Source organism: Emydura macquarii, unplaced genomic scaffold (assembly GCF_026122565.2).
Source record: "Emydura macquarii macquarii isolate MOO-44397 ecotype Brisbane River unplaced genomic scaffold, CSIRO-AGI_Emac_v2 contig_431, whole genome shotgun sequence".
Taxonomy (NCBI): domain Eukaryota; kingdom Metazoa; phylum Chordata; order Testudines; family Chelidae; genus Emydura; species Emydura macquarii.
In genome coordinates this window covers 16,458,956-16,478,109 of record NW_027130568.1, presented here as the reverse complement: position 1 = coordinate 16,478,109, position 19,154 = coordinate 16,458,956, and the positions used below count along the sequence as shown (strand labels likewise).

Genomic DNA, 19,154 nt, shown 5'->3' with positions numbered 1-19,154 from the left:
GGCTACACTTATACTGATCTTAGGTTTTGTCAAATCCTATTTATATAAAATCTACATTTTTTAACTGTGGGCCCCCCCGAACTGTGGGGATCTGACCTCTGTACTCAAGCTCAGTGGCTCCCTCTGAGATGAATCACTACGGGTATGTTTACACTGCAGTTAAGATACCTGTGGCTGGCCCACATCAGTTGACTCAGGCTTGTGGGGCACATGCTAAGACTGTTTAATTGCGGTGTAGTTGTTTGGGCTTGGGCTGCAGCCGGAGTTCTTGGACCCTCCCATCTCACAGGGTCCTACAGCCTGGACTCCAGCCCAAACCCAAACATCTACACCACAATTAAACAGCCCCTTAGCCCGAGTGAGCTGTGACCTGTCCCGTGCCCCGAGTAGCCACCTGATAATGCCAAGCTCAGGGCAGGCTGTAAAAGGAGAGCAGATTCTCCCAGCACTGGTGGGTGACCTGAAGTCAGACTTCCCAACCAGCCTCAGATTGTGCTTCTGATTCCCCAAACCAGTTATCAAGAAACCAGTACACAAATACATACAGTCCCCTTTACTGCATTTTAGCCTCTGGCTCCCAATCGGCACTAGGTCCAGTAAAGAGACCAGTTATTTAAACTCTATGCTCTTTACTAGAAAGGTTCCCTCTGACCCCAAAAGGTCAGCCACAGTACCAGATCAATATAAGTTTGGATCTTACCCAAAATACCACGCTGCCAGCTAATCCTTTAGTAACTAAAACTAAAGGTTTATTATAAAAGAAAGAAATAAACCATAAGAGAAATGTTAAAGGATTAGAGCAATCAGATATATACAAATGATTAAAAGTCCATATACATCAAGTTTCTGGGAGAATTGTGAAGTTGCAGGCTTGTATAGTTCCTCTGGTATACATCCAACACCTCGATGGGTCTAAGTCCTTCGGTTCAGTTGCAAAATGAATTGATCCACAGATAGGTATGTGTCTGTAGCTGAACAGGAACAAAGACAACATGGTTTCCCAGGCCACGGCCTTATATACCTCCTGGCCCTGGCCATGCTGTCTTATGGAATTTTACAGGGAATAAATGGAGTCCAGAGTCACATGGGCCAGTCCTGGTAACTCTTCAGGTATGCCTTTAGTTTCTTCCTGGGCCCCTTGCATCTGTGAAGGTTTTGATGGGCCATCAAGCAGGCTATTGTTTTGCATCCATCCTGTCTGAGTTGTTACCCGGACAGCACAATTTGAAATACAGATACATCAAATATATCTGTAACTTCCATTTCACATATCACACATGAACATAAGTATTATCATCTTACTTAGCATATTACAACCTTTCTAACAGTACCTGACATGGCATATCTCACATTAATTATTATGATTTTGACATATTGATGTTAAACCATGTTAAATGCCCCCCCCCATCTAACTAGCATGACACAAGCTGGTACAGGACAGCCATGGTTTTTAATTGAAGTGTAGACATACCCTATGAGACCAAATCCTCTTCTCTCCCCACCCAGCCAGCGAGTGAGGCCTGGTCTACACTAAAAAGTTAAGTCAACTGTGCACAACTAGGTTAACACATATCTACACTTAAATTTGTCCCACATTGCCATAAGCACCCTATTATAGCAATGCAATAGCACCGCTTCCTCAAATTACACAGATGATGCAGTGTGAGTGTAGACGTATTATCTATGTCAACCCTAACAGTCCTCAAGCAGTTGTCCCACATTGCCGCTGTCCCAGCAACATTAACTGCTCCACTCACAATTTTGAGCTCCCTTGCTCAGGAAGAGACTGGAAGACTCCTTCCCCTGCCCTTTAAACCCACCCTGTGTTTTTTGAAATGCCTTTTCTTGATTGCCCACCTTGGTCACCATACCTACCAGCTGACCTTTGTTGTGTGCATCCAACCATGCTAGTTCCATGCACCCAGAAATCTACTAGATGCACTCTTGCCTGTAGCTCTGATCTCCTCAGCCTGGAGGGAGAAGAGGCTGTGCAAACACAGCTACAAAATAACCATAGAAATATTGACATATGCAAGCAGATGGCAGAGGGGATGCTGAAACTGGAGCATGACAGGGTTCAGCAGCAGTACTGCATGAAAGCAAAGGAACTTTGCCATGGATACAAAAAGGTGAAGGACAAGAAAAAACGTGGTGCTGCCCTACACACCTGCTGCTTTTACAACAAACTATGCTATACTTGGTGGGACCCATCACCCTGCATTTCTTATTAAAGGTCTTTATGGAAAGGGGTTTCCCATGGGAAGGTAAGGGATTTTTGAGACTTATCTTTCCCTTTCCATTGTGACCGTAAATCTAATGGTATATGTGTCTGTTTTAATCAGTAGCCTCTGGCATAATGGCCTTGTGAGGTGTCCCTTCGACTGCTGCTAAATGGCAGACCCTGATCAGAAGTGGACTAGGGTGGATATGTTCAGCAAGATACTCCAATCCTCTACGGCTGCAGATAGAGAACACAAGGCTTGGAGTGGCCATGTGACCATGGAGAAGGACAGAGAATGGAGGGATTAGGCCACTGCAAAAGAGAGAAAAGGCTGAAGAAGTACACTGGGAAATGCACCAGAACATTACAAGTTTATTCAGGCAACAAACTGAAATGTTGCAGAGCATTATTAACCTACATGACCAAAGACCCCAGGCTCAACAGCCTCTCCAATCCTTGGAGAGCTCCATGGTCACTGCTGCCTATACCCTCCAACATAACACGTGGCAGTATGGTGATGGTAACACATACACAGACCTGTGAAAGCAACAGGATCAAACACAACTCACTGCGGTGTAGTCAGTTAACTTGCCCTGTTTGGTTGCTTTGAGCTTGTGTGTGGGCATGTGTGTTTGCACTTTATTTTTATTGCCTGCTGCATCTCTGCCCACAACAAAGTTCTTGAAACTCGGCCCCTCTTTAGTGGTTTAACACCAAGCGAGGCAGCATTGCTGGGAGGCAACAGCCCGCCCACCTAGCCCCGCACTAGATCATAAAGCACCAGCGGGCGCCCACCGTGTTCTCTGGCCGCCTCCCTCAGCCACACACACAGCTTCGCGCCTGGCGCTGCTGCTGCTGCGAACCCTTCGTTCCGGGCCGGGGGCTGGGGCTGCTCCAATCGCGGCGGGGTAAAGGAGCTCGTGACGTCATCCGGAGTCAGACAGGGCAAAAAGGCCGCCGCGTGGACGCGCATGCGCTCCTCCCCGCCGGCCGGGGACCGCTTTGTGCCGGAACTAAGGCGGCGGGCGAGGCGGTGTGGGAGGAGTTAACTGGACGTCACAGCACTAGTACCGCCCTCAGGCGGAGGGTGACGTGATGGTCTTGGCTTGGGGTCACACCCACTGGCCGGGCTGCCGCTCGTGCGTGGGGTGGGGGCAGGGGGATCCGCCTACTGTTCCAGCCGCCAGGGTGGGGGCTGACGGCCGCTCCGCGAACTCACGTGACAACCTCGCGCCTCCCCCGCGTGCGCTCAGAGTCGTTGCCTTGGAGACTTGAAGCTGCCGGCCCGGGCTGGGCGCCCTCCCACCGCCGTCTCTCCTTCACGAGCCTCGGGCCCGCCCCGCCCCGCCCCGCGCGCGCCTGCAACCGCCTCCTCCCCGCAGCCGAGTCGATCGACTCAGTCAAGGATGCGCGCGCGGGGCCCGGCGGCGCCATGCTCTGGAGCAAAGGCATCAGCGTGCTCGGCGCTGCCGCCACCGCTGCGGCAAGGACCGGCCGCCTGCGCGGGCAGCGGGGTGAGAGCGCGTGCGCGCGGGGCTGCCGCGGCCCGGCTGGGGGGAGGGGAAGCGCGGCCTTCCACCGGCCACTCGGGGTCTCCTTCCTCCCCCGCCGCCCCGGGTCGCTCTGGGCGGCAGAGCGAGGCCGGAGATGCCGGCCCTGCTCGTGAGCGAGCCCCGTGCGGAGCTCCCGCTAGCTGAGGCGCGGCGCCCCTCCCCGACACCCCTCCCCCCCCCGGGCCAGGCCCTGCAGCGCCGCCGGCTGGAAGGTCTCCACGTGCTGGCCCCGCGGCTGGGGCGATCTCCGCGCACGGGGGGGGGGGGGGCTGCTTCCTTCACCCCCAGCCGGACAGCAAAGGGGGCTTTTTCCAGTTCCTTCCCGGACCCATCCCGCCCGCCGGCAGCGTGTCCGTGAAGAGCCTAGCAAAGCAGGCCTGCGACAGCACCGACCCATAGCTCTCTTCGGCTGGGCCTGTTGTTTCCATACGCGGTACAAACTTCACCCTGCCCGGGATCTTGTGACAAGCTGGGCTTAGTAAAACTGAGCTGGGGCGTCCCAGAGACGTTGCACTGGAGAAAATACTCTCCTGCGGAAATACTGTTTTCTGCCAATTGTAGGAATAGCTGTTTACATTTGCCCCCAGTTATTCTTAATCCAGAAAACTAACCCTATTGCACTTTAAACACGTCGAAGGGAGATTTGAATTTGAACCTACCTATATCTTCTCTACCGTTTCTGTGGGAGTTGTTGCATACAATAAAATGTATTTATCACGTAATAGTGTATTATTGTCTTTATCACAAGCACAATCTCATAACTTTTCATTAGCCACATTACTCCAGCCTCTCTCCCCTTCTCTCCACCGGCTGACTGATGTATGGGGTCATTCATTGTGATGGTATTAACTAGCTCTAAGTGGGTGGTTGCTGTAATACATGACTTTGGAAGGGATAGGTTATAAAAAGAATCTCACAACAATCTATCTCACACCCCCTCCAAAAAGGACAAACTCCAACAATATGTGAGGAGAGAACATTACCTTATTTTTGTGTGTTTTTTAAATATTCTCTTTAGAATGGTATATATCTGATTGCGAATAAATATTTTCTGTTTAAAGGGTCACCAAGTACTCCATTAATAAGTAATAGAAAGTAACTGCTAATGGAGTGAGGACAGATTTATACTTAAAACACTGCAGCAGTGCTGCTTTACTGGTGCAGAGGTACTGCTGTAGCGCTTCAGTGAAGATGCTAGCTATTGTGGTGACTGGAGAGTTCCCATCAGTGTAGTTAATCCACCTGGGAGAGAGGCAGTAGCTTGGTCGAGGAGAAGCCCTCTCATTAACATAGTACTGTCTACACCAGAGATTAGATCGGTATAACTGCATCACTAAGGGGTGTGGATTCTTCACTTGTTGGAGTGACATAAATGTAAGTTTATAATGACTAAGATTGTGGATCTAGTCCTCAAAAACACTGAGTGCCCTCAACTCCCACTGACTTCATTAGGTGGTGGGTGCATTATTTAAACCCTAATATAGCAAACACTTATGTGTGTGACTAAAACCTAATCTACACCTAAAATTTAGGTTGACCTGTCTGTCATTTAGGGGCATGAAAAATTCATGCTCTATGAGGGATGTAGTTAAAGCAGCTTAAGCCCTGGTGAAGACACCGCTAAGTCAATGGAAGAATTCTTCTGTCAGCCTAACTACTGCCACTTGAGGGGGTACGCTCTCTGTTGCTGTAGTAAATGTCTACACTATGCTGGCATAGTTGTGGCAAAGCAGTTACACTGCTGTAGCACTTATAGTGTAGACATACCCTAACTTTATGCATGAGTAGTCCTGCTGAGTTCAGTGAGATTACTCACAAGGATAATACATGACTAGAAAGTGCTCAGATGCCATGGTGATGGTGCTGTATAAAAAGCTGAATAGAATAGCGTACATAGCACCTTGCAGTCAGCTCACTCCAGAATCCTGCGCATGTTGCAATAATGTATGTTGGGGGAGATTATTGAATCTTATAGTAGTGATGCCAGTTATTAGTCATTGGAAGCCTGTAGTGAACTTCTTACAGGAATAAAAGTGTCTTAATGAACATATTTTCATTTCATTATTGACACAGTAACTTGTGTTTGTTTTTTGTAGACTTAAACATCTTTGCAGCTGCATCTTTACAAACTCATAGTGTCAAGGGGAAATTTTCCTTATCGGGAAGTAGAAAGCTATTCTTTGACACCCATGCTTTAGTGTGCCTATTGGAAGAAAATGGTAATGTTTCTGTTACAAATTATTCAAATATATAATGATCTATAATTTATTTCTCTGCTGTATGATTTCATTATCATTTCTTTTCAGAGTACTAGTGCAATTATTTCTTCTTGACATTTAAGTGTTGTTCTTAGTGAGAGATCTTTATAAAGATTGCTTAAGACCCTACTGAGATAGTCTGCTTTAAAAGAGACATTACTAAAATCAAATTTTTGACCTTTGTTATTTTAGATTTACACCAGTGTAACTGAGGTCAGAAACTGGCCAGGCCTGCTATATAACACTTAATTAACTTTTACATACCTTGCAATTGCCTTACTTTTGTATGTTTTAATTGTCATCCATAATATTGTATCACTGCCTTTTCTGTGAAACTGCAAAAGTTGAAAGTATTTCTTAGGCTTTGTCTACACTCAGAGTTATGCTGGCAAAGCTTTGTCACTCAGGGGTGTGAAAAAACACACCTCCCCCCGAGCGATATAAATTTTGCCGGCATAAGAGCAAGTGTAGCTGTGTTATGTCAGTGGGAGAGAGCTCTCCTGCCAACATCATAAAACCACCTAAACAAGCAGCGACCGCTATGTTGGCTGAGAGCATCTCCTACTGACACAGTGCTGTCCACACTTGCGCTTATGCTGGCAAAACTTATATCTCATGGGGTGTGTTTTTTTTTTCACACCCCAGAAAGACAAAGTTTTGCTGGCATAACTGTGAATGTAGACAAGACCGTAGGGGGGTATTGTTTTGAAAAATATCTTAGTCAGTAGAATGTTGCAACTGTTACAATAATCAGCAGTAGTGAGTTAAATCATAATACACTTCATTTTTACATATTTTTATATTTAGAGACTTAAAGGCTGGTAAACCTAAAAACAGACCAACTAGCTTTGTTTTGATTTATTGGATTGTGCATAACTTTTACATTCTTCTGAATAAATAGTGTACTAAAGTCAGGTTCCTTCTCTTGAAGAGCAAGGTTATAACAATAACCCACTTGTTCACAAAAAACGAAGCAGGCATGAGAGAGAGAATATGACATTCCCATGTGTACCCACAGCTGTTTTAATAAGTAAATAAAATTCCAGCATCCTTTATTGTTGGGGGATAGTGCTGACCAGTAGACATTTGCTATTTGGTTATATTGCAGTTGTCATTTTATGGTGGAGAAACCTTGGATGTTAGTGTCTTTTCAATTTAATTAATTGGACAGTAATACTATATTCTTTTATTAGTTCTGAATGGGGGAAGAGTATATTTGTAGCCTCTTTCCTTGCCATACCTTATTACAAATATTTGTGAATAGTATTCAAAAGCAACCTCTCTGAAAACGTCGTTCAGGCATAATTTTGCTGTGTCTTGCTGTATTTTGCTTTGCTTAGGGTTCACTACTCAGCAATCAGAGATCATTGTATCTGCGTTAGTGAAAATTATGAACACCAACATGGATGTGATTTACAAGGACATGGTCACCAAAGTGCAGCAGGTTAGATACAAGAAAGTGCTGGATTTAAAGAAAATCAACATTTGATGTTTCTACTAGTAAAACATAACTCAGTGTATAAGGAATGACAGTTCTTCAAATTGTACTTTAAATTTTCAAAAGCAAAGAAATTCAGGGTTTAAAAAAATGAACAGGTCCCTATCTATGTTATGGGTGTTTTCAGACTGAACACTTGATTTATATTTAGTTTTGGGGCCTTTTTTTTTTCCCTATTCCTAAGTGCACAAACAACTGTTGCTATGGATTTTGAATTTCAACTATTGTGATTCAGTGAAAAGCCCAGATGCAGACTTTTCAAGCTCAAGTGCAATACATACCCCCCGTTTTTGGGTTGAAATGGTTATTGGCTAGAGAATTTTTAAGTAAAAGACTGAGATAAATGAGATATGTGACACACACACGTATTGACTGCGGCACATGAGATATAGTGAATAGGTGCAAGTCTTCCCAAGAAGGACAAACCCATTTGCTACCACAAGGAGGTAGTGGTTTCCTCGGTTCTTCGAGTGGTTGCATTTGTCCATTCCACTGTAGGCATTTGTATGCTCCAGTGCACAGTTACCGGGGAGATTTTCCCTTAGCAGTATCTATTGGGGCAGTGCAAGTGCCATCTGTTGCCTCACCCACAATGCACAGGCATAAAGGGCCGAGCTGCCCCAGATCTCTGTTACTTCCTACCACCTGTGATGGTTGTTGTAGCTCCCTGTCCTTGCTTCTTCAAGTTGTAGTCACATCCTGTAAATACAGTACACCCCTGCTATAACGAACCCGTCGAGATCCAAGCCATTTGTTCATTATAGCCAGGGGTTCATTATAGTGAAATAGCCCTGGTGGGGAGGGAGGCTGACAGCTCTTTCAGCCCTGCCACTGTGGCAGGTCTCGAGGTGGGATCCAGGAATGGGGTCATTATAGTCAAAAGGTCATTATTATGAAGGGCATTATAGGGAGGGTGTACAGTATTACCTATTGTATAGTTAGTGTGGTTTAGTAGGTAGCTAGTCATTAGTTTAAAAAAAAAAAATTATGTGGTTCCGTTGCCCCATCTCGGTATCGGCGTTGGTATTGGAGATAAGCCACGCCCTCTATGTTTCAAGCCCTGCCACTCTTGTGGTGAGGCAATGACTTAATAGTGACCCTCACCCCAGCTGCTCTAAGTGTTTTGGGGGAGGCTCACATGAGTGACAAGTGTGCCATTTGTAAGGACGTTAAGCCCCATTCTAAAAAAGACAGGTCAACAAGACTAAAACATTTGCTGCTCGAATTGGCACTATGGCCTCCATCTGAGCTGTCTATCTCAGTCCAAGAACTGCGCACTTCAGTGTCGGCCAATAGCACACCTCTGGTGCTGCCGGTAGTGAGAGGCAGATTGATGTTGCTTGTACTGAGGAAGAGGCATTGGAAATCAGACTTGGTGCCAGGATCATTGAAAGACATGAAAAGGTTGAGCTCTGCTAAAGACACGGGGAGTGTATTCAAGGAAGAACCACTCCCCAGACCATGTATCTAAACAGAGCCCAGTAGAGCCTGCTGAGACTATCTTCCAAAGCACCTTTGTTGGCATCTCCTCGCACCACAGTACAACAGAATGTTTCCCAGTGCCATCTACTCCTGAGGTATTTGAGGCTGTAAGAGAGCTGCTAAACTTCTTAATGCTATCGTCACCACCAGCTCACCCAGCACCGGCACTCAGCGTACTATCGTCAGTGCCCTATCCTCTGCACTGGGCAATTCCATAGGATTCAACCATCAGAGTACCAGTTAAAGTGGCATTATCTAAGGGAAAGCCACAGATGATCTTCTCTGCTCCCCTTTCTTCAGAGTCTGAATCTTATTCGCTGGTACTAATGGGTATGCCACTGCCATGGTCGCAAGAAGAGGGTTCTCCTTCATCAGACTCTGAAGTGGGATCCTCTGTGTCCCAACCTAGCCAGTCCCACCATCAAGAGTATGTCACCTATCCGCCTTGGTTTCACCTTCATTTCCAGCAAGGGGCTTATATACAAGGGACTCTTGGGCTATTCACAGTTGGGGCCTGAGGCCATAGCAGTGGTCCTTTTGGGGCCTGTGGGGCTTGCCCCCTCATTCAAGAGAGTTTCTACAGCTACCTTAAGTGGCTCCATCTACTGGTCATCAGGACCCTTGGTGCCAAAAGCACTCTAGCGTCAGTGCTTAGCCTTGCTCTGAACATGGGATCCCTCATGCAGGAGGAGCAAGAACTGGACCAGCCCCCAGTACCACTGGCATCCACTTCATTTCCTGATGAGGCAATTGAGGCGGAGCCTATTTCTCTGCCTTCTGATTATTTTAAGACCCATCAGGAATTGTTGGAGGATGGCTGTGGCCCTAGACATCTACCCAGAGGAGGTCTGGGAAAAATCACACAAAGTGGGGGGCATTTTGACATCTGCATCTTCAACCAGAATAAACTCATTTATAAGGCAGAGCTATCTTAAAGCCTACCAAGTTCCTCTGGCAGACCTCAGCTGCCCTGTCTGACAGCAAAGAGAATGAAGAGGAGGTGCTGTGTCCCCTCTCTGGGGTTCAAGCACCTGTGTAATCAGCCCCCTCTAGACTCCTTTGTAGTGGCAGCAGCCAATGAGAGAGAGAAACAGACAGGATACTAGGCAACACCCCCCAAAAAAATAGAGGACAAGAAGCTGGATTTACTTGGGAGGAAGCTTTATTCCACAAATGGATTCAACCCTTTGGCTTCCACCCAAATCAAATATGGAGATTATTGAAAATCTTTGTCCATCATATGTAAAAAATATTCTACCAATCCCAAAGGATCGGGCACATTACCAACCATGTCAATGAATATTTCAGATCTTACACAAATACATGCTTATAGCCCAATACTTATTAACTAAATTAGTATTATTTTTAAAAAAAAACAAAGAAAGAATATTGGTTAGAAGATCATTATACATACAAATGAGAATAAAATCCTTAGGTCAGTTTCATAGTATAGATGGTAAGTTGAGTTTCAAAAGTTCGTTCAGGATCAGGCTTATAGCAGTGGTGGAATAAACTGCTAATTTGCAAAGTCTCTCTGGAAATTACCCATACAGCTTGGGGGTCATCGGTCCTTGTTGAGAGCTTCCTTGTTAGAAATCTAGTCCAGAGAAATGAAGCAGGTAATGAAGACAAAATGGAGATGTTTCCAAGGCCTTATATACCTTCTGCCATGTAGGTGGATGCTCTTTGTTTTAGCTTGTGGAAATTTACAGGCATGAGATGGTATTCAGAGATGAGCAAGTCACATGTCCTTGCATGCTTTGTGGAGTCATAGGAACCGCCGTTAGGTCCACAGGAAGCTTCATGGGATGGGGATAGGGTCCTTCTATGGCCCATTGTGAGTGCTAAATGCCCTTTAATGGGCTGTCAACTGGCATTGTTCATTCACAATGTAGCTAGACTGGATACAAACTGTTACCCCAGGAGCAGACATGTTTGAAATCCAGATGGATAGTCACATTTATAATTTAAGTTACATAGCTGATACATGTATATAAACAGAATAATTATATTTGATATATTGTAACTTTTCAATTGATACCTTGCATGACATATTTTTGTATAAGATTTGGTAGCAACAATGTACATGGTCCTATTTTAATCATACAATGTCACGAGAGTACAACAGATAATCCAGGAATGACCTTTTGAAGGGCCATAGCACTTCTTTAAAAAATTTTTAAAAAGATGGCCAAAACTCTGCATTACTCTCTAAGATTCTAGAGCAACCCTTAAATCCCTGGGCATTTACACCCCAGCAGTGAAGCAGAAGGACTTTTGTCCTAATCAGTCCCAGCATTTTGGGGGTTTGCCTCTCAAGCCCAAAACCTGCCAAGGAGAAGAAATTACAAAAGATGCCCACCATTACCCTCTTAATGCTTTGGCATTAAGGCAGGTAGCATCTTCCAAGAGCTCATTTTGATGGGCAGGTTGAGAGCTTTCTGCCAGTTCTAAAAGTGCCTTCTTTTTCTTTTCCATTTTTTCAAACTGCCTGTCTTGCTTCCATCATGGTTGGGCCTACATCACACCCCTTCATCCCACTTCCCCATCCCTCTTCAGGGACCCCTCTCATAAGGCAGCGTTACTACAAGAAATACAATCACTTCTCCTTGTAGGAGCTATAGAGGGATTTGTTCAAGGGATTTTGTTCAAGGGATTTTACTGCCAATATTTCCTGATTCCAAAGGCAAAAGGGAATCTTAGGCCTATTTTAGATCTAAGGCAGTTAAACAAGTTCCTACAAAAATCACAATTCCAGATAGTTGCTCTAGCTTTACCTTGCTTAAATGGAAGAGGTTTTCCATCTGATTGAAGCTGAAAGGGGTCTCCACTCTTCTTGCTTCTATTTAGCACAAGCTAGACTGTCTTTTTTGTATCTGAACATGAAGGATTGGCAGTTAGCTCGACCATGTTACATCTAGTGACCCTCATGTGGATAACCGTTTCCTTTTTTTTTTTTTTTCTTCAATCCGATGACTATAAGATTTTTAAAGGGTTTCGACAAACTGTTTCTGCACATACAGGACTTTATTCCACCATGAAGCCTAAATTTAGTCTTAACAAAGCTGAAGGGTCTCCTCCCCCCCCATCGAGCCTTTAGTGACCTGCTGTCTGTTGCACCTTTCAGTGAAGGTAGTGTTTTTAGTAGCCATTGCATCATCCGGGAAACTTGAGAGCACGAGAATCGGATTCTCCAGAGATGGTTTTTACTCAGATAAAGTCTGCCTTCGTCCCCATCTAAGCTTTTGTATAAAAGTGGTGTCCATTTTTCATATCAACTAAACAGTTCTCTTACCAACCTTCTTCCCGAAGCCCCACAGTAATAAGAGGGAAGAGAGACTGCACACTCTAGACCTCAGAAGAGCTGTAGTGTTTTATCTAGAACAGACTAAACCTTTCAGTTCTTTGTTTAAATTGTTCATTGCTTTTTCAGTGAGAATGAAGGCAGTCCTGTTTCCACGCAAAGGAATTTGTTATGGATATCCAGTTGTACTAACCTACATTATGAGTTGGCTAGCCCCAGATAGAGTACTGGGACACTGACTAGATTTCAAGCGACCTCTGCAACATTTCTGATTAACATGCCCATATTAGGCATTTGCAAGGTGGCAACCTGGTCATCATGTCACACATTTGCCTCTCACTGAGCAATGTAGAGACCATGCTAAATTTGGACAAGTGGTCCTCCAGTCCCTGTTCAAATAGACTCAGAACCAGGGGTGTTGGAACTGAGAGTGCAGGAGCATCCTCTGGCTTGAAGTGGCTTCTATCATATACCGGGTTTACGGTTTTGTTCAATGGATTTTAGCATCCCCAATTTAAAAATTGTTCCATCGCCATTGGCTCTGAACCAAATCCAGTTGAGACTGCATGTGAGTCACAGTGGAATGGACATGTGCAATCACTCAAAGGAAAAAATGGTTACTAACTTTTCCGTAATTGTTGTTCTTGGAGATGTGTTGCACGTGTCCGTTCCATGACCCACTCTTCTACCCTTCTCTATTGGAGTATTTCTGGTAGGAAATAACTGAAGGGGCAAAGGGTGACTCAGCCTTTTATGCCTGCAAGTGATACGTGAGGCAGTAGAGAGCACTCTCCAACGCATACCTACAATGGAATGAATATGTGCAACACATCTCGAAGAACAACAGTTACGGAAAGGTTAGTAATTGTTTTTTTCTCTCCTGTATCTCTTAGCCTTTTGTTATCTTCACCTGCCTCCACATGTCAGTTGATTCAGAGCACTTCCTACATATGCCACCTCCAAGACAAACTTAAGAAAAGTTCTGGTGCAATTTTGCACATGGGCAACTTGAGTGAATACACAAACTTCAGAATTATTAAATGTTAATTAATTTCTGTGATTGAAAATTGTCACTGATTGTTTCCTGAAACTCATGGATTATTCATTGTCATATACAGCTACCTGGCTATGTATCTTTTTGATTATTATTATTATTATTTTATTTTTGGAAGAGGGTCCTGGGAAGACCCCAGACCTATTTTGCAGCTAGAGGGAGACCAGTAGTGCTAGGGTTGCTCAAAGCTCTCTTCCAGCCACCAGCAAACTGCTTACAGAAGCTAGCTCATCTGTAGCCTTTGATCACAAAGGGTGACTCAGTATCTTAAAGAAGTTTGTTCTAGTAAATTTATGTGAATGTCTGGGAGCAAGGAATTTTTGTGTTCTAATTATGGCTCTGATGCTGACTGTCTCTGTGGCCATGGTCATGTCATATAGCCTCTCTTCCTTCCCATCCTCATCTGTAGCATGGGAATAAATATTTACCTTCATTAGTCTTTAATTATCCAGGTGTAGAGACTAATGTTAGTACGGCTCTAGAAAAATGCCTACAATTACAGAGAGAACTGGAGACGACAAAAGAGATAGCATAAAACAGACGGGAGCAGGCCACCTTGCTCCACATTTTTTGTTTTCTGGCCTCTTTCCTGTTCTCAGTGAAATTGGAGACATGTATAAGGCAATACTACTTATTTTAAATATAAGGAAAACATCAGGATTTAAGCATTGTTTAATATTTCACTTAGATTAAACTTTGAAGTAATACTGTTATTGACATGTCTTCATTACCAGGGCCAGTTGACGGTCGTCATCGGCTGTAACAATAAAAAAAGAAAAACACAAGTTAGCATTGTTTTGCATTAGTGTAACTAATGGACCTGCTGAGCTCTCCTGAGTAGTTGCAGTACCTAAATTGCATTCTTTGGAGCACTGAACTAAGCATTCCTGTAACTGGTATCTTGATCTTGGCTGAACTAGGAAAGAACATTTTACTAAAATGTTTTCTTTTATACGCTGTTCTGTACAGCTACTTTTTAATTTTTTATTTTTTTTGACCTACTGTTATGTTGTAAGAGGAAAAGAACAGTTTGTTGGGAGTTCGTGTTCATATTCTAAGTTAAGTACGTTCCTACAATAAAATGCCCTCTCTTATTTGACTTGATACAGTATTACATATATTCATTAGTCTGCAGACATTATGGCTGTCAGGTGCAATATGACTGATATGGTCTGAATGCACTTCTCTTCCCATATCCTCTCCAGCTCTTTGCAACATTGAGCTACTATCTGCTTTAATGTTACAACACTACATACGTGCTTGCAGCAGAAAGAGAAAGAAAAGATAAAAATGTGAAGAGAGGAGCTACCAGGGATATCACAATTCCACCAACCTGTAGATTTTTCACCAATAGCAAGTGTTTTGTGCTACCTCTAATTGAGTAAAATTTAGCTAGCTTCCGAGCTTAAATTAGCCATCTTATGTTACCACATTCATTTAAAAATGTGTGTTCCAAATTCAGGATGAAAATTGGTCAGTGTAAGATGGCTGGGTCCCAAGTCTCAGTTAAATGACACAGGCACTGAAATAATAGCACCTTAAATACTATATTTGTACACAAAAGTGAGAACTTTTTAAGACAATTGTTTGCAATTGTTATGGTATGAGCTGAGTTTTTCTTTCTTCTTTTGAAGGAAATCATTCTTCAGCAAATAATGTCTCATATTGGTGGTGTGAAAAAGGATATGATTATTTTAGAAAAAAGTGAATTTTCAGCACTCCGAGCCGAAAATGAGGTAAAAAACACATATTGCAAACTACTATTGCATTGGGGTTTTTTTGTACCACAGAGAGAAATGGTTCTCAACTTTTTCATACCATGGCTTCATGTTACAACAGAGAATAGCTTTGAGATGCCCCTTCCATCTAGCTATAAAGTAAGGTAAGGTGGACATGAGCCCCAGGTTGAAAACACATGGCATAGAGGCAATCTATACATCAAGCGTTGTTGTGTTTTAAAACTTCTCTGTGTTAGGGGGAGGGAAAGTCAAGAGTAGGAGAATCCTAGTATTAAGTGTGGAGAGTTGCTTGCGGAGCTCACAGTAACCTGAAGAAAGTAGTAATGTAATATAATCAATCATTTATAGTACTAAAATTTTGGATCCAATAGTAGTTATACTATCCATAGTTGAATCTGCCTTATAAGATTTTTAGGCTCCTTTGGGGACAGAGTTAAAACACTCCTGACATATGTCAGATATTGCTTGTCTTCCTAGAACAGTGGTCCCCAGACTTTTGGGGTCATGCCCTCTCCCTCTTACCTGATCCAAAGCCCCCCCCCAAGAACCATGGCTGGGAGCGGGGCCAAAGCCATGGTCGGGGGCTGGGAACCAGGGCCTGAACTGTGCTTGGGGCTGAGGTTAGGGGCTGGAGCTGCAGCTGTGGGGCTGGGAACTGGGCCCGGGGCTGTGAGTGGGGTTGGGAGCCGGGGCCATGGAGCGGGGCCCAGGCGCAGGATATGGCCAAGATGGGGGTGTGGGGCTTCATCCAAGAGCTGGGGCTGCAGCCAGGAAGGGGGCTGGAGCAGAGATAGGGGCAGAGTAGGGCTCAGTGGTGCTTCCTCTCCGCCCCAATAGGGCCTCCCACCGCGTCCCCCTGCCCCACAGTTTGGGGACCTCTGTCCTAGATGCTGAGCAAATCCTGTTGCTATATAGGGACCCTGTCAGTCAGCCCAAAGGAGTAAAATTAGTCTGCTGAAGAGGAGGAATCTTTACCATCTGATTGGCAGATGTGGTTTAACAAATTTACAGCAAGCAAAAAGTTATTGAAGGAAACCTTGTAGAAGATGGTAGGTTGTTAACAATTCTGCCCAAAGGTCACGATTAAAGGAAACAAAATAGAAGATGTTCTGTTTGCTATTGAGAAGGGAAGACTTGTTTATCCTTGGTCTTATATAGAGGTGAATGAACAAGGAAAAAATAATGGGACTGTTAACTCAAGGTGCTTCTGAACTGTATTTAACATACATGAATTAAAGACACAATTTATTAAAATGGAATCCTTAAAAAGAAAAAAAAAATTCTGGAAGGTGTGAATAGCAGAAAGAAGCTGTAGATACACAAGAAATAACTAAATGATAGTGTAACCCTGTCTGACTTTTGCTACTATTTAAAAACATACACCACTTAGTGCGTTAGATATATTCCAGGACTAGACAAACTATAAAATTAAAAGGAAATTTAGAAATATGCATTGTTTATTGATTGTTAGTACAATGCTAGTATCTGTAATGCAGACTTATTAGCACTTTTAGGCCATTTATTTACATGTATTTGTACTTCTTTTTTTTTTTTTTTTTTTTTTTTTTTTTTTTAAAGAAAATAAAACTTGAACTCCGGCAGCTAAAGAAGCAAGTAATGGTAAGATATATTGTTTATGTTACTACTTGCAATGTAGTTACTACATGCAATGTGACTGTAATGAACATGAAGTATTTAGCCATTTTAAGTATCTATCTTGTTCACTTTTAAAAGTTTTTACCTAACTCTGCCACTAAAGTGCTTAGTTATTATGCTGCAAGTACCATGGTATGGGGGAATGAAATCTCCAAATCCCTAGAGACTGCAGCAAAGGTTGCTTCATGTATGTATACTTAAGGGTATCTGACCCCCACCTGAAACTATTAAAACCAAAAATATATATTTTAAATCAGATTTCTTTTTCACTGCCTTAGCTGTTTTACTTTATTTTCATTTCATTAGCTTGAATTAAGAAAGTGTCAGCTGCAGTTCCATGGTTAAGGCTGAGTTGAGTTTTCTTCTTAAGGTCACTTTGTTACATACAAAAAATACATGGTATCATCCCCAAAATTACAGCATTTACTTACGGGGCACAGAATTGATTTTATGAGAATCTGCAAGTAAATTGATTTATTTTGAGTCAAAATTAATTTAAAAATGGCTTTTAAGAAATTTAGCCCTATCTTCCAGACCATGTTTTTTTTATCCAAATGATTGTACTATAATAACAGAAAAATGAAAACTCTTCAAACTTCCCATATAATTAAAATTTACTGAAATTGAATATACTGACTACATTAAAAGGTTTTATTTTTTTAGGATTAATAGTCTTTTTAGTGCTGTTCTTCATAACTGAAAGCTGCTGCTGCTTCAGAAGATGCTATGAAAATTTTTCTCCTTCAGAGAATTCCATTACTACAAAATGATTGCCGTCTTGTTTTCAGTGGTGTGAAGCTACATGCTACAGGATGCCCTTAGCAAAAAAATGGCCTCTTTCAAAATGGACACCACTTTCCATTGTTCCCAGTATTGTTAAAGCCAAACTGCCCCCAGGAAAAATGATTGCCCCTGACAACATTGGCTCCAGGTTTCCTATTCACCAATCTTTCCTACTTTGCTATTCTCAGCTGGAGATAGGGAGCACCCCTCCCACTTCCATGTAGCTGATCTCCTAATGATCCTCTACTGAACCATCAAAATGTTAACATATTTAGACTTAGTAACTGTGTGATCTTGTAATTATTGTACATCACCCCATCCCCTTCCGGTTGTCTTGATTTCCCTAATCATCTCATCATGTCTAAAATAAGGCTGATACTGTCTGTCTCTATTTGTTTATATATTTGTTAATATAGTTTTAAAATCTGTCTAGTTAATCCCTAATTTTAGACCTGTTCTAGCATCATTAGTTGTATTTAATATTTATTTCCTTTCACATAAATCTTAATATCTCTATCTCATATTCTACCTAAAACTGATACTTTTCATTGTTAGGTTTTGTAGGGGTTTAAGGTAATCATAATTTGTTTTTACACAAAATTAAATTTACTTGAATTTTGCCTTTGTTATGGTATGAAAATTTACTCTTGTAACATTCAAAGTTAGACTCACTTATTTTTTCTTATACAAAACAAATAGAAATTTTCCCAGTATGTTATGTGATAGGTTTATTAAAAGAAAATTGTAACTTGAAATTTTATAATTAAGAATTGATAATTGTAAAATGCCTGTCACTAATTTTCAAATTATTAAGCAGAGTTAAAAATTACTAGAACAGAAATCAGTCTGATGTAAGTATTCACATTAAGCTAATTAAATGCTTTTTTAATTAGTTTAATAGTTGCTTGTGAAAAATGCTTGCATGTCTCTGATACATAGAATTTTTTTGGAATATTCATCAGTCTTCACTTTCTCTCATGCACTGGTCTGGTTAGCAATTTGCCTTATGACCCATAGTCAGGAGACTCAAATTCCTGCTCGGAAGTTGTAATAAAATGGTAGCTGTCATTGAGAAGCAGCAGAACCATTTACAGCTACTGTGCAAATAAAACAAATAGCTCTATAAACATTTTAAAAATATAATGTCTCTTATATAACTCTAAAAATATCCCTTGAGCTCTCTAAGTTATCTGTAGTTTTCTGTTAAGCCAAACAGAGATGACATAGAGTAGAGAGATGACCATTACTACTGCCCTCTTTGCAAGCAAATTTTTATATGCTGCCTTGAATGGATTAGAGCATCAAAGTTTTACACATACCCAGACTTTGCCTCCAAATGTCTGAGTTGTTAGTGCCTGAGACATATTCTCTGCTTCCATGGAGAGACCTACTACATTGTCCTGGATCTAGTGTCAGTGTTTTAGTCTCAAAAGTGAATGTTAGTTGTTATGGCTTTCAGGACCCTATTCACGCCATAAGTCATGAGTATCTTCCACTGATTTGAAGGGGCAAAATAGATCCCCACGTCCTGTGAAACTGATGCAGCCTATCAGTAGAAAAGCTATTTTATTAAGGTTTGTAGTAGAAAGGCACAATATATTTATTC

General features: G+C 42.5%; 1 protein-coding gene and 1 long non-coding RNA gene across 2 annotated transcripts in view; one reads left to right on the top strand and one right to left on the bottom strand.

Annotated features, from left to right (window-relative positions):
• Positions 1-801: 801 nt before the first annotated feature.
• LOC137146356 (uncharacterized) lies at positions 802-3,547 on the bottom strand. Its single transcript, XR_010917918.1, has 3 exons — positions 3,441-3,547; positions 1,876-2,000; positions 802-1,198 (listed from the first exon to the last, which is right to left on the bottom strand). It is a non-coding gene; the product is annotated as an uncharacterized lncRNA (long non-coding RNA).
• MCUR1 (mitochondrial calcium uniporter regulator 1) overlaps positions 3,373-19,154 on the top strand; it is a 29,689-nt gene continuing 13,907 nt past the window's right edge. The window contains exons 1-5 of the mRNA XM_067537618.1: positions 3,373-3,735; positions 5,871-5,993; positions 7,373-7,476; positions 15,005-15,106; positions 16,688-16,729. Of these exons, the coding sequence (XP_067393719.1) occupies positions 3,654-3,735; positions 5,871-5,993; positions 7,373-7,476; positions 15,005-15,106; positions 16,688-16,729 (453 nt within the window). The 5' untranslated portion in view covers positions 3,373-3,653. The remainder of the gene's footprint in view (positions 3,736-5,870; positions 5,994-7,372; positions 7,477-15,004; positions 15,107-16,687; positions 16,730-19,154) is intronic.